At 47.2% G+C, this 15,848-nt stretch overlaps 1 protein-coding gene across 2 annotated transcripts in view; it reads right to left on the bottom strand.

Moving 5' to 3' along the window:
- The window catches only part of LOC134342388 (calpain-1 catalytic subunit-like), a 60,505-nt gene that overhangs the window by 27,237 nt on the left and 17,420 nt on the right, over positions 1-15,848 (bottom strand). For both annotated transcript variants that reach the window (XM_063040445.1, XM_063040446.1), the window contains 5 exons: positions 5,857-5,975; positions 3,825-3,958; positions 2,212-2,380; positions 1,506-1,589; positions 689-774 (listed from right to left, as the gene is read on the bottom strand). In XM_063040445.1, coding sequence (XP_062896515.1) covers positions 689-774; positions 1,506-1,589; positions 2,212-2,380; positions 3,825-3,958; positions 5,857-5,975 — 592 coding nt within the window. The remainder of the gene's footprint in view (positions 1-688; positions 775-1,505; positions 1,590-2,211; positions 2,381-3,824; positions 3,959-5,856; positions 5,976-15,848) is intronic.

Here is a 15,848-nt window from a genome sequence, read left to right as displayed (position 1 = left end):
AATGCCCCAATTAAATGAATCTCACAATTGTATATGGTGACAGATATGTACTTTGATAATAAATTTACTTTGCACTTTCTTGACCTGTTCCATTTAATCCATTCTGCTAATCCAATCAGGCACGCTCTGATCCAGTCCAATCCTCTCAGCCCTGATCTCCAGCCCTTCGGTGCCCCACCCTCATTTCCCTTGTTCCCCGATTCAGCCAATTCATCATGGACACAAGCCCCTCGCACCAATGGTAGTACCTAGAGAAGACACTGCCTCTAGGAGGCAACATCTGTCAAAGAGCCCCACCATCCAGACCACGCCATCTTTTCACAGCTTCCATCAGGCATGAGGTACAGAAGTCTGAAGTCTCATACCACCAGGTTAAAGAACAGTTACTTTCCTTCAGTCATTCATTTCCTGACCCTAGTCGCCATCATTTAGTAATACTTTGCACTAGGATGGACTTCGTGATATATTTTTTGTCAACGTTTTTGTTCTAATTGTGTTCCTTTCTGTAAAAAATTGTTTAATTTGTTTTTCTTGTGAAAGCTGCTTATATAATGCTATGGGTCTGTGAGTTGGTTTTTATTGCACCTGTGCATACATGTACTTGTGCACGACAATAAAACTTGACTTTGGCCCCTACACACACCAAGACCCCTGACCCCAGACCACCCTCTCCCCACTTTGACCTCACCTGTCACTCCACGCTCCAGTCCACTCCACCTGACCCCAGGGATTCCTGACCCGGATCAGCCTCTCACTTCGTCCCCGAAAGCTGACCTGTGGGGTTGATGATCACACAGGATCAGAGTCACAGCCTCCTCTTACCCAGCTGAGACCAGACCTGGGGTAGGAAAGGTCAAGGACTGAACCGGCAGTGTCCGGGCACTCACTGGGCAGCGGAAGAGCAGGAGGGACATGAGAGAGAGACAGAGACAGAGACAGTCATTGATTAGAACAGGGGTTCCCAACCTGGGGTCCATGGAATTGGTCCACGGCATAGAAAAAGTTGGGAACTGCTAGGTTAGAGAGAGAGGGAGGTGGATGAGTCACTGGTCAAAGACAGGGTGAGGGGGAGAAAGCGATAGGATAGGTCATTGTTCTGAGTGGGGACAAGTCCACTGGTCAGTGTGGTACGGTGGAGAGATTGCCAGGGGAGATTTGGTCACTTTCAGTTGATCTGTTCAATGGCTGGTTCCCTGCACACAAATCTAACAGCTGGAAGAACTCAGTGGGTTGAGCAGCATCCGTGGGGGAGAAGGATGTTCAATGTTTCAGGCCAAGACGCTGCATCAGGGTGTATCAAACCCAAAATTCCTTCCCCCCAGTAGATGTCGCTTGAGCCACTGAGTTCCTCTAGCAGACTGTGTCTTACTCCAGATTCCAGCACTTGCAGTCTCCGGTGTCCTCATCTACTGTAGATTCCAGTGTTATGTGTGTCAGAAGTATTTTGGGGGAGAGTGGATGGGGAGTGAACATCGAGCGTGACACCTTCCCCCTCTTGTACTCACCTCTTTGACCCCTGTCACTGAGTAGGCGTGACCTTTGACCAACTTCTTAAAAGTCACAGCCTCCATGTCAAAGGCACTGGTAATCTGAGAATAGAAGGAGACAGATTAGAAACTCAATGTAAATCCTGCACAATGGACTGTAATAGGGTCTGTAACAGGAGCTGCAGTGTTTGCTGACGGAAACTGTAATGGAATCATAGGACAACCACAGCAGGGGCTGTATTGGGATCTGTAATGGACACCGTAGCTGGGTTTGTAATAGGATTTCTAATTGAAGGTCTAGCAGGATCTGTAGTGAAAATGATAGTGAGGATTGTAATAAGGAATATAGAGAAGTCTGTAATGGAAACTGGTCGTCTGTAATGAGTTCTGTAATGGAAACTGTAGCTGGTCCTGCAATAGGATCTGTAGCAGGTTCTGTAATGGGATCTGTAGCAGGGACTGCAATAGGTGTAGCAAGGACCATAGGATGTGTATTGAGGTTTCCAGTACTGTGATGGCACCATAATGGATGGACATTGCAAAAGATCTGTTGCAGCTGTTGGTGAAGGTGGCATTTTATGGTAAATCTCAGCTGGGTAGCGGTGTCTGGAGTGGTAAGACCTTGGTGGTACAGATCCTGGACCTCAAACTTGGTGACGAGAGACCCCAGACCTGCGGCCTTCACGGTGGGGGGTTTATGCGGCAGACCCTCCAGCCTCCTTACATCGATGGAGCAGCCGAGCAGCGAGCCCCTCTCCAAGGCCTTCCTGATGATGGTGTAGAGGTTGCGCGGGGCTGTGCGCAGCTCATACATCTCCGCCACGCCCCCTGTGAAATCCTCAAACCCCTCGGTGGTGCTGCCCCCGGACAGGGCCTCGTATGATCCATTCAACCTGTGGAGAGAGGGTGGAGTTACTGAGGCAACTGTACACTGTAACTGGGAAGCAGGGAGTGGGTGTGTGAGACCTTTACCAAGGAAGAGTGGGCAGTATTACTGGGGCAACCGTAACCAGGGCAAAGGGTACGGTGTGTGAGACTGTAACCTCACTTGTTGCATTTACACTCAAGTACATAAATTATGAATGACAAGGGTCCCAACACCAACCCCTGCACTACACCACCTGTGAGTGACCTCCACTCTGAGAACGAACCTTCAACCACCACCCTCTGTTTCCTAAGCTCTGAGTCAATTTTGAATCTAACTAGCTCTGCCTGGATTCCATGAGATCTAACCTTGCAGACCAGCCTACCACATGGGAAGTTGTCAAAGGCCTTGTTAAAGTCCATATAGATAACATCCATTACCCTACCCTCATCTATCATTTTGGATACCTCTGCAAAATCTCTAAAAGACTCATCAAGCATAACTTTTCACATAGCCATTTTCTGATTCTCTGAATCAAACTCTGTCTGTCCAGATGCTGGGACATTTTGTTCCTTAGATTCCCTCCGGTAATTTTCCTGCTACTGATGTCAGACTGACCGGCCTGTATTTTCCTGGCTTGTCTTTGCTACCCTTCTCAAAGAACAGAACAACAGTAGCCAGCTTCCAGTCTTCAGGAAATTCACCAGTACCCAACACAGGAAATAGTTCCCCATGAAAGGGTGTTCAAAGAGGGCATAGGTTTAAGGTGAGAGGAAGGAGTTTTAAAAGGGAGCTGTGGTTAAGTTTTTTTTAATTAAACACGGTGTTTAATATCCAGAACAGACTGTCAGAGGAAGTGGGTTGGAATCAGATACAACTGAGATCTTTAGACAGGCACTTGAATATGCAAGGCATAGAAGGATATGGTCCTAATTTGGGTAAATGCGATGGGTACCGCCCAGAGACATCAAACTCTTCTCAAATATTAAGCCTTTCATTTCTGTGGTTGTTATTGTGAACCTCTTCTGGATCCTCTCCAGGGCTAACACATCGTTCCTTAGATATGGGGCCCAAAATAGTCATAAAATTCCAAACACAGTCTGACCGATACCTTATGAAGTCTCAGCATTACATCATTGTTTTTATTTCTAGTCCTCTCGAAATGAATGCTAACATTGCATTTGCCTTCTTTACTTCTGATTCAACCTGCAAGTCAACCTGAAAGGAATCCTGCACTAGGATGTCCAAGTGCCTTTCAATCCCCCATTTCTGAATTCTATCCCCAGTTAGAAATTAAGTCTATTCTCTCTACCAAAATGCATAACCCCATATTTCCCTGTGCTGTATTCCATTTGCCACTCCCTCCCTCCCTCAAGTCAATCATAACCCCACCCTCTCCCTGACTTCTGCTGGATAAGATTTGGTGGGGGGGTGGTAATGTCAGTGGTTGGTGTTCAGGGATCAGCACTCACTTGGCATAGGCCTTCTCCAGCAGGGCACTCCAGAATTCATTCTGCTCGGCCGAGTGCACGAAGAGCAGCTCCCCATCCCTTGTTGGTAGTCGGTCATCGATCACCACGTCCACCCACTCTCCGAACTGCCAGAACTGAGCACAGGGCCGGGAACGTTAGTACTACTCCCTGCTGCTCAGCGTTCTCTTCCCTCTCCCTACTCACCCCTCCATATCCCCTTCCCCCCCTCTGCACCTCCCCTTGACTTTTGTTCATTCCACTCTCCAAGGCAAATTTTGCTGATATGAGACAGGAGTTTGCAAAGGTTCATTGGAATGGCATATTTGCTGAAGACGTTGAAAGGTGAGATAGTGAGAAGTTTATGTTTAGATGTCCATGTTAGAGTGAAGGGCAAGGCTGGCAAGAATAGAGAACCTTGGATGATGAGGGATACTATGTTGCTGGCCAGAAAAAAAGGTATGGGTCAGGTACAGGTATCTGGGATCAAGTGAATTCCTGGAGGAGTTTAAAGAATGTAAAAGTGTACTCAAGATGAAAATTAGGAAGGCAAAAAGGGGGCATGAGATAACTTTGGCAGAGAAGATTGAGGAAAATCTAAAGAGATTTTATAAGTATACAGTATTGAGGGAAAAAGAATAACAAAAGAATAGGACACAATGAATATTTCTCCTCTGTTTTTACCATGAATAAAGACATGGATACTTCAGAACTAGGAAAAGTAAATGTGGAGGTCTTGGGGATAATCTGTGTTATAGCAGAGGGCGTGCTGGATGTCATAAAAGTTATGAAGCTGGACAAATCTCAGAGCCAGAGCAGGTTTATCTGTGGGAGGAAAGGCAGGTGCCTTGGCTGAAATATTTACATCATCCTTAGCCATGGGAGAGGTGCTGGTAGACTGGCCGATAGCGACTGTTATATTGAAGAACAGCATAGCAAGGAAAAGTCTAAGAACTATGGACCAGTAACTAACATCTATAGCTGGAAAGGATTGCGAGGGATAAACTATATGCACATCTGGAAAGATGGGTTGATTTGGGCTAGTCAGCAAGGCTTTATGCATGGGAGATCATTCATATGGACTTGATTAAGCTTTTAGATGGGGTGACCAAGAACGTCGATGATGGCAGGCTGGTAAGCATGGTTTATCTGGACCAGTAAGACCTTTGACAAAGTTCCACATGGTAGCCTGCTCTGGAAGCTTAGATATCATGCTGTTGAGGCTGCTCTTGGAGCATCTGTTTAGTTTTGGTCACCCTGCTATGGAAAGATGTTATTAAACTAATAAAAATGCAGAAAAGATTTACAAGGTTGCTGCCGGGACCACGGAAAGAGGTTGGCCATGCAAGGACTTTATCCTTCAGGTGTAGGAGACTGAGAACTGATTATAGAGAGTTGTATGAAATCATGAGGGGCTTAGATACGGTAAATGTGCAGTCTTTTAGAATGGGGGTATCGAGAACATAGATTTAAGGTGAGAGGAGAAACATTTATGAGGAACTTGAGGAGCAACTATTTTTTTTTTTACACAGTGTGGATCCATGTGGAATCAGATTGCAGAGAAAACAGCTGAGACAGAGACAGTAACAACTTTAATAGACAGTTGGACAGATACCTGGATTGGAAAAGCCTAAAAACAATGGGCCAAGCACTGACAAATAGAACTAGTTTGGATGGGCTATTATGAACAGAATGGACAAGTTGGGCTGAAAGGCCTGCTTCCGAGCTGTATGACTGTTTGGCACTTGTCCCTCTCTCTACCTCTCCCTTCTCCAACACAATACAACCTCCTACTTGTAGTCTATCTGCCCTCTCCCCCATCCCTATTGGCCACTCAGCCCCTCCTGAGCCCCTAATCTTACCCCTCCCCAGCCCCTCCGTCTCCCTCAAACCCTTTCCCATTTCCAACCCTTCCAAAGACTCTATACCTCCTCCCCACCCAGGCCCCAAGCCCCCACAATTCTCCCTCCCTTCCTTCCATGGGGGACAGGCTCCGGTGACAACACCCCCCCCCCCCCCCCCCCCGGTTCTGTACCTGGAAGTGGAAGATTCCAGCATAGTCCTCCTGGAAGCTCTGCCCATGAGGGACCACACGGTGCATTAAGTTTTCATTCAGAGTCAGTGAGGCGATGGCAGCAAGCAGCCAGCAGTCCCCTGGAGAGAGAGAGAGAGGCTCTGACAGGTCAATAGGCTTCCACAGTCCCACCCCAGACCAGGACGTCTGCACTCCCCGAGTCTTCACAACCCTACCTATCTCAATAACCCCTCCAGCCCGTCCCTGTAATTCTATCCAGCCCCCACAACCCTCCCCGTCTCTGTAAAGCCCTCTGACTCCTACACCCATCCTCATCCATCACCCCCCTGACCCCTCCAACCCTCATCTGTCACCCCCTCTGACCCCTCCAACCCTCATCTGTCACCCTCTCTGACCCCTCCAACCCTCATCTGTCACCCTCTCTGACCCCTACAACCCTCATCTGTCACCCTCTCTGACCCCATACACCCCTCATTTCTCACCCCCTTTGACCTCTACAACCCACCTCGTCTGTCACCCCTTCTGACCCCTACACCCATCCTCATCTGTCACTCCCGACCCATACATCCATGCTCGTCCGTCACCCCCTCTAAGCCTAACACTTATCTTTGTCTGTCACCCCATCTGACCCCTACATCCATCCTTGTCTGTCACTCCCTCTAATGCCTATCTTTGTCTGTCACCCCCTCTGATCCCTACACCCATTCCCCTTTATAACTCTCTCCAGCCTCCATACCCCTTCCTATCTCTGTAATCCCCTCTGACCTTATAACCTTTCCTGTCTTTCTAACCCCCTTCGGCCCCTACACCTATCCCTGTATCCACCATCCCCCTCCAGCTACCCCCCTTCTTATCTCTTTTCCAGTCCCTACATTCCTTCCAGTATCTGTAATTCCCCCGGTCCCTACATCTCTCTCTGTCTTCATAACCCCCTTGGCCCCTACAGCCCTCCCTACCTCGGTAAAGGAACCTAGTCAGGTGATTAGAGTTTCAGTGACAGAACATTTTGGGAACAGTGATCATAGCTCCATAAATTTTCAAACAGTTGTTCATTGGGATCAGAATGGACACAGGGAAGGGCTAAATTATGGAATGCTAATTAACAGTGTAAGGCAGGAACTGGGGAGAGTAGTTTGGGAGCAGCTGTTATGGGGCAAGGACATTGGACATGTGGAAGACACAAGATGCTGGAATCTGGAGGAGTCGGCAGGTCAGGCAGCATCTGCACAGGGAAGCAGGCAGGATGCTTTGGGTTGAGGCCATTCATCTGGACTGAGTGATAGCCAGTATGAAGAGGTGAGGGGAAGAAGTTGGGCAAGAGCTGGCAGACAATTGGTGGATCAAGTGAGGAAGGGTGACAGGCAGATGGGGGAAGGGAGAGTGGGAACAGCAATGGAGGCTGGCAGGGGACAAAGGATTGTAGATGATGGAATCCAATAGGAGAGGAAGTTGAAGCATGGAAACAAATAGAGGAGGTAGGGAGGGCAGATGGATACCCGGTGGGAGGAGGAGAAAGAAACATGATGATGAGGACCAGAGGTGTTTTGGAACGAAGGGTGTGTATGTGAGAGAATCTAGGTAGATCAGTGGGAGAGAGAAAGGGACAGAGGGAGAGTTTGAAATTGAATAATTCAATGTTCACGCCATTGGGTTGTAGAGTTCCCAGAAGGAATATGAGGTGCTGTCCCTCTAGTTGGTGTTTAGCCTCTCCCTGGTAATGGGGGAGACTGAGGAGAGGCATGTCAATATGGGAATAGTGAGAGGAATTAAAATGGTTGGCACCTGGGAGCTCCAGATAGTTAAGGCAGACAGAGCTCAAGTGCTCGGCGAAGTGCTGCTTAGTTTGCCCCATCTTACTGACGTAGAGGAGACCACATTGCAAGCAAAGACAAGAGTGAGAGAGGAAATTAGGGACAGGTGTTATACCACCTCCGGTATACAGGGAAAATGCTACAAGAGGGAGGGGGATGAATTGACCAAGGAGTTATGGAGAGAGCGATCTCAGTGGAAAGTGGAAATGGATGGGGAGAAGGTGGAGTTGGTGGTGGGATCTCATTGCAGTTGGCAGAAATGACTTTGAATGGTGTGCTGGATGCAGAGGTTGGTAGGCGAGGACTAGGACTTCATCTCAGTTCTGTATGGGAGAGGTGGGGTGAAGCCAGAAGCTTGGGAAATGGAGATGCAGCTGTGGGCTCCATCAATCACAGTCTGGACGGGGAAGCCCCATGTCCTGAAAAAGGAGGACATCTCAGATGTCCAGAAGTGGAAGGCAACATCTGGAGAGCTGATGCAACTGAGGTGGAGAAACTAAGAGTTCAAGTTTGATTGTCATTCAACCATACATGACTACCCATAAGTACAACCATACGAAACAGCGTTACTCCAGGACCAATGTGCAAAACACAATACCTACAGTCATACACAGCACATAGCACATATAAGACATCAGTAAAATAGTCATACAAAAGATGTATGGTCCAAGACCCCGAGTCCACGAATGATACAGCAGTCTACAGTCGAACACAATACGTCTGTCTTCTGCCGAGTGAACACTTGGTGAGGGGCGTGGAGAGTGCTGCACCGACTCCAGCTTAGCCACTGTGCTACACTACCCCCGTGGGGCACCCCATGGAGCTCACCAGCTCCAACGCCCCTCTCTTGGGTGACTGCAGTCAACATCGTGGCTAAAAGCCTTTTCCGAGGCCATGCAGCTCCCCCACCATCAGCCAATGAATCAGTGAATCAGACTTCATCATTCCACATTAACAATGTACAACATGGTCTTGCAATCACAAGAAAAGCGATTAAGGCAATCACTCGCTATTAGACTGCACACTGCTTTCGTGCACCAACTCTCAGACAAACATAGGCAGCAGCACTAAGTCCAGCTGCTTCAGATTTTCCATCAACAAGCAGTTCGCTGATGGGGTAGACCTGCAGTACTTTACGTTCTTAATATCCAGCAGGAATATTCTAAAAAAACATAAAAATACTTAAAAAAAAAAGACAATATGTTGGCCCCATAGAAGCTGCGGTGACCGAGCGTGCTGCCATCTTACCAGAGAAAAGAATGGCATCCTTACAAGAGACAGAGAGGGAGGAAGTGTCGTCTGAGTAACTGGATTGGATTGGTGATCACAATTCTATCTCCTTTACCATAGCATTGGAGAGGGATAGGAACAGACAAGGTACGGAAATGTTTAAGGGGAAATATGAGGCTATCAGGCCTTGGAAGCATAAATTGGAAACAGATGTTCTCAGGGAAACGTACGGAAGAAATGTGGCAAATGTTCAGGGGATATTTGTGTGGGGTTCTGAGTAGGTACGTTCCAATGAGACATGGAAATCATGGCAGGGTACAAGATCCGTGGTGTACAAAGGCTGTTGAAAATCTAGTCAAGAAGAAAAGAAGAGCTTACGAAAGGTTCAAAAAGCTTGGTAATGATAGAGATCCAGAAGATTATCAGGCTAGCAGGAAGGAGCTTAAGAATGAAATTAGGAGAGCCAGAAGGGGCCATGAGAAGGCCTTGGTGGGCAGGATTAAGGAAAACCCCAACGCATTCTACAAGTATGTGAAGAGCAAGAGGATAAGACATGAGAGAATAGGACCAATCAAGTGCGGCAGTGGAAAAGTGTGTATGGAACTGGAGGAGATGGCAGAGGTACTTAATGAATACTTTGCTTCAGTATTCATTACAGAAAAGGATCTTGGCGATTGTAGGGATGACTTGCAACGGACTGAAAAGCTTGAGCATGTAGATATTAAGGGAGAGATTGTGCTGGAGCTTTTGGAAAGCATCAAGTTGGATAAGTCACCGGGACTGGACGGGATGTACCCCAGGCTACTGTGGGAAGTGAGGGAGGAGATTGCTGAGCCTTTGGCCATCTTTGCATCATCAATGAGGACAGGAGACGTTCTGGAGGATTGGAGGGTTGTGGATATTGTTCCCTTATTCAAGAAAGGAAGTAGGGATAGCCCAGGGAATTATAGACCAGTGAGTCTTACTTCACTGGTTGGTAAGTTGATGGAGAAGATCCTGAGAGGCAGGATTTATGAACATTTGGAAAGGCATAATATGATTAGGAATAGCCAGCATGGCTTTGTCAAAGGCAGGTCGTGCCTTACAAGCCTGACTGAATTTTTTGAGGATGTGACTAAACACATTGATGAAGGTTGAGCAGTAGATGTAGTGTATATGGATGTTAGCAAGGCATTTGATAAGATACCCCATGGAAGGATTATTGAGAAAGTAAGGAGGCATGGGATCCAAGGGGACATTGCTTTGTGGATCCAGAACTGGCTTGCCCACAGAAGGCAAAGAGTGGTTGTAGACGGGTCATATTCTACATGGAGGCTGGTGACTAGTGGTGTGCCTCAGGGATCTGTTCTGGGATCCCTACTCTTTGTGATATTTATAAGTGACCTGGATGAGGAAGTGAAGGGATGGGTTAGTAAATTTGCTGATGGCACAAAGGTTGGGGTGTTGTTGATAGTGTGGAGGGCTGTCAGAGGTTACAGCAGGACATTGATAGGTTGCAAAACTGGGCTGAGAAGTGGTAGATGGAGTTCAACCCAGATAAGTGTGAGGTGGTTAATTTTGGAAGGTCAAATATGATGGCAGAATATACAAATGTGGTATTAATGGTAAAACTCTTGGCAGTGTGGAGGATCAGAGGGATCTTGGGGTCCAAGTCCATAGGGCACTCAAAGCTGCTACGCAGGTTGGCTCTGTGGTTAAGAAAGCATACGGTGCATTGGCCTTCATCAATTGTGGGATTGAGTTTAGGAGCCGAGAGGTAATGTTGCAGCTATATAGGACCCTGGTCAGACCCCACTTGGAGTACTGTGCTCAGTTCTGGTTGCCTCACTACAGGAAGGACAGGGAAACCATAGAAAGGGTGCAGAGGAGATTTACAGGAATGTTGCCTGGATTGGGGAACATGCCTTATGAGAATAGATTGAGTGAACTTGACCTTTTCTCCTTGGAGTGATAGAGGATGAGAGGTGACCTGATAGAGGTGTACAAGATAATGAGAGGCATTGATTGTGTGGGTAGTCAGAGGCTTTTTCCCAGGGCTGAAATGGCTAGCATGAGAGGGCATAGTTTTAAGGTGCTTGGAAGTAGGCACAGAAGAGATATCGGGGTAAGTTTTTTTTTACAGAGTGGTGAGTGCGTGGAATGGGCTGCCGGCGGTGGTGGTGGAGGCGGAAAGGACAAGGTCTTTTAAGAGACTCCTGGATGGATACATGGAGCTTACAAAAATAGAGGGCTATGGGTAAGCCTAGGTAGTTCTAAGGTAAGGTCATGTTCGGCACAGGTTTATGGGCCGAAGGGCCTGTATTGTGCTGTAGGTTTTCTATGCTTTTATGTTTTTTAATGTCATGTGTACCCCAATACAGTGAAAGACTGTTGCAAGCTATCCATGCAGACAGAGGTACTAAAAACCAAATGCAGGAGAGAGTTGCAGTTCTGAGGGAAGTGAAACAAAGAACTATGGGCCATGATGTTCTGCCAGATTCATTAAACATGCTGAACTAAACGAATTCTTTGCCCACATCTTTCCATTCTCTGCACAGTTACGTGCCTATCTAAGAACCTCCTAAATGCCTCCATTGTATCTGCCTCCACTACCACCCCTGGCAGCACATTACAGGCACTCTGCATAAAAGAAAAACTGCTTCGAACCTATGCCTCTCTCACCTTCAGTGTGCGGTCTCTAGTATTAGTCATTTCTGTCCTGGCAAAGCAATACCAACTGCCAACTCTCTCTGTGCCTCTCACAATTTTATTATCTTCCTCATTCTCTGCTGCTCTGAGAAAACTCAAATGTTTGTAACCTCTCATGACCTCTATGCCAGGAAGCACCCTGCATCCTCTCCAAAGGCTCAATATCCTTCCTTTAGTAAGATGACCAGAACTGAATGCAATAGTCCAGATGTGGCTGAACTAGAGTTGTATAAAGCTGAAACATAACTTCCGGACTCTTGAATTCAGTTCCTCGACTAATATAGGCAAGCATGGCATATGCCATCTTTACCACCCTATCAACCTGAGTAACCACTTTCAGAGAGCTAGGGACTTAAATCTTAAGATCCACCTGTATACCACAGTTAGGGTACTTGCTATTTAACAGTGTATTGTCCCTTTACATTTGAGCTCTCAATGTGCAACAACTCACACTTGGCCAGATTAAACTTCATCTGCTATTTCTCTGTCCATATCTGTGTCCTCCCTCCTCTCCCTGTATCCTTTGGTAGTCTTCTACATTGTCCACAATGCCACCAAACTTTGCATCATTTGCAGACTTATCAATCCACCACCTGCATTTTCATCCAGGTCATTTATATCAATCACAAATAGCTGAAGTTCCAGTAGAGATCCCTGCAGAACACCACTAGGCACAAACCTCCAGCCACAATAAGTCCTAGTTACCATCCTCTATCTTCTGTGGCCAAGTCAAATCTCAGTGAAAAAAGCCAAATCTCAGTCCAAAAGGCCAAATCACTATGGACCTCATGCATCTTAATCTTCTGAATGAGCATTTATGAAGATGGCACTGGTGAGAGAACAGAACTACAAACAATTTTAATAAATATATTTTTTCAGGACTTTGAATGATGAACCTGTGTTCAGCTCACTACTCTGTGAGGCTTTACACTCCCCAGCGCTGAACTGATTCTTCAGCTGCAGGCAGCAACTATCAGTACTGAACCTGGCTCTAAAGCTGGAGCCTGCAGCCATCAGTACTGACTTCAGCACCGAACCTGGCCCCACTGCTGTGGCTGCAGGCATTGGCACTGACTTCAGCACCGAACCTGGCTCCACTGCTGTGGCTGCAGGCATCAGTACTGACTTCAGCACCGAACCCGGCCCCACTGCTGCAGGCATCAGTACTGACTTCAGCACCGAACCTGGCCCCACTGCTGTGGCTGCAGGCATCAGTACTGACTTCAGCACCGAACCCGGCCCCACTGCTGCAGGCATCAGTACTGACTTCAGCACCGAACCTGGCTCCACTGCTGTGGCTGCAGGCATCAGTACTGACTTCAGCACCGAACCCGGCCCCACTGCTGTGGCTGCAGGCATTGGCACTGACTTCAGCACCGAACCTGGCCCCACTGCTGTGGCTGCAGGCATTGGCACTGACTTCAGCACCGAACCTGGCCCCACTGCAGTGGCTGCAGGCATTGGCACTGACTTCAGCACCGAACCTGGCCCCACTGCTGTGGCTGCAGGCATCAGTACTGACTTCAGCACCGAACCTGGCCCCACAGCTGCAGGCATTGGCACTGACTTCAGCACCGAACCTGGCCCCACTGCAGTGGCTGCAGGTATCAGTACTGACTTCAGCACCGAACCTGGCCCCACTGCAGTGGCTGCAGGCATCAGTACTGACTTCAGCACCGAACCTGGCTCCACAGCTGTGGCTGCAGGCATCAGTACTGATTTCAGCACCGAACCTGGCTCCACTGCTGTGGCTGCAGGCATCAGTACTGACTTCAGCCCTGAACCCGGCCCCACAGCTGCAGGCATCAGCACCGAACCTGGCCCCACTGCTGTGGCCTGCAGCCTCCAGGCTCCTGGACCAGCTGCAGCACTGAACCTGGCTCCGTGCCTGTGGACTTACTTTTGGGAATTCTGCAGCTTATGTTCTGTGGATTGTTTGTTTGAATGATTTGTTCTTCCTTTTTCCTACACTGGATGTTTGACTGTCCTAGTGGTGTAGATTTTTTTTGTGAATTCTATTGTGTTTCTTTGTTTTGTGGCTGCCTATAAGAAGATATATCTCAAGGTTGTATATGGTATAGTACTTACCTTGATAACATGTGTGTTTTGAACTTCGAGCCTACTGTGAGGATCTTGTCAAGTGCTTTACTTTACCCTTATCTTTTCTAAAATATCAAAGCATCGAGCACCCAGTCCTGTCCCTCTCTTAACCAAGACTCTGTAATAGCCACAAAATCATATTTCCATGTACTGATCCACACTCTAAACTCATCACCCTTACCTCTAATACTCCTACCATTAAAACAAACACTCTTCAACTACAGGGTCACAATGAAATGAAGAGTTCATAGAAACAGAAACATAGAAAACCTACAGCACAATACAGGCCCTTCGGCCCACAAAGCTGTGCCAAACACGTCCTTACCTTAGAAATTACCTAGGGTTCATCTCTCGGTTTGTTCGGATAGCTGTGGGAGTCAGGGGGTTTGTATTAAACATGAATGTCCCTGTTTGTGTATGGCCTCAGGAGTTTGAGATATACTGTATATAAATACTGGATCAAAATGGAGGTCTGCAGATGGCCCAGAATTTGGTGGAGTTGTGCGTAATGAGCAAAGTTGTCAGAGATACAACAGCATACGGATCATTTAGCGGCTGAAGGAATTTAATAGGAGCAAATGTAAGATGTTGGAAGGTCAAATCTATGGGCAAAGTATAGTAAATGAAAGGAGACTTAACAGCATTGGTGTACAGAGTAACCTTGGGGTCCAAGTCCATAGTGTCGAGAGCGGCCATGCACATTGAAAGAGTGGTAAAGGCAGCACACGACGGGCTTGGGGTCAGGAAGTCACTTTGCAGTAGAGTAAGACTTGGTTAGGCTACACGGAGTATTGTGGGTAGTTCTGGTCAGCCCATTACAGGAAGGATGTGAAGGCTTTGAAGAGGGTGCTGAAATTATTTACCAGGATGCTGCCATTGATTGCACAGTTTGAGCTATATTGTAGAGAATGGACAAACACGAACTTGAACTATTTTCTCTGGAGTGTTAGAGGCTGGGGGGAGACCTGATATAATTATATAAAATTAGGAGAAACATAAACAGAGTATATAGTCACAGTTTTGTTCCCAGGGTGGAAATGTCAAATACTAGAGGATATAGCTTTAAGGTGAGATGGGGAAAACATAAAAGAGAATTATAAGGGAAGTTCTTTTTTAAAACACAGAGAGCAGAAGGTGCCTGGAATGTTCTGCCAGGGAAGGTGTTGGGAGTAGATATGATAACACCATTTAGGAGGTATTTAGACAGACATGTGACAGGTAGGGAATGGAGAGATATTTATCCTGTACAGGCAGATGGGATTAGTTTAATTTGGCATCATGGTTGGCTCAGACATTGTGGGCTCAAGGGCCTGTATCTGCTCTCCTTTCCTCTCCCATCGGACAGAAGATACAAAAGCGGGAAAGCACGTCCCACCAGGCTGAAGGGCAGCTTCTAACCTGCTGTTATAAGACTACTGAACAGTTCCCTAGTACAATATGATGGACACTTAACCTCACAATCTACCTCATTATGATTGCGTACTGTTTACCTGCACTTTCCGTGCAACTGTAACACTTTATTCTGTAGTTCCAGTAAGATGGCAGCATGCACAGACGCAGTGACCTCTACGAGGCCAATTAAAGGTGTTATTGTCCAGTGCTAAAAGCCCTTTTTAACAATTGCTGAACATTAAGAAATTCAAGAACTGCAGGTCTACTCCATCAGTAAGTTTCTCGTTAGAGGATGAGCTGGACTTGGTGTGGATTGTGTTGCTGCCTGCGACAGAAAGGTGTCAGAGTCGGTGTGCAGTCTATCAGCGAGTGACTGTCTTGGACGTTCACCTTCTGATTGCGAGAGCTGGATGGACGTTGGTGATGTAGAACACTGCAGGTTTGGTTCACTGGTTTATCAGTGAGACTGAGGGTGGTGTGGAGTAAGCCACACGCTGCAGTGTGGCCCGTTGCAGCTGCCCAGGAAAGATGACGCCAAAAGCAGTGTGGAATAGTGTCTATGCTCAATTGGGGGTCTCACCACCACTGTCGGTTCTCCAGTATTCACTCGGGGGGAGACAGACTGCTGCAGGTTTGACCTTGCTAACAGCATCTATGGACTCAGGGACTTGGGCTACATTATGCATTTTTTGTGTGACAGTCTGTTTACTGTTACCTTATACTGTATGTGCTACTGTATATGTGCCTTGTGCTGTGTTACTGTGATTTGTA

Source organism: Mobula hypostoma, chromosome 2 (genome assembly GCF_963921235.1).
Source record: "Mobula hypostoma chromosome 2, sMobHyp1.1, whole genome shotgun sequence".
NCBI lineage: Eukaryota > Metazoa > Chordata > Chondrichthyes > Myliobatiformes > Myliobatidae > Mobula > Mobula hypostoma.
This window is presented reverse-complemented; position numbering and strand designations above follow the sequence as displayed.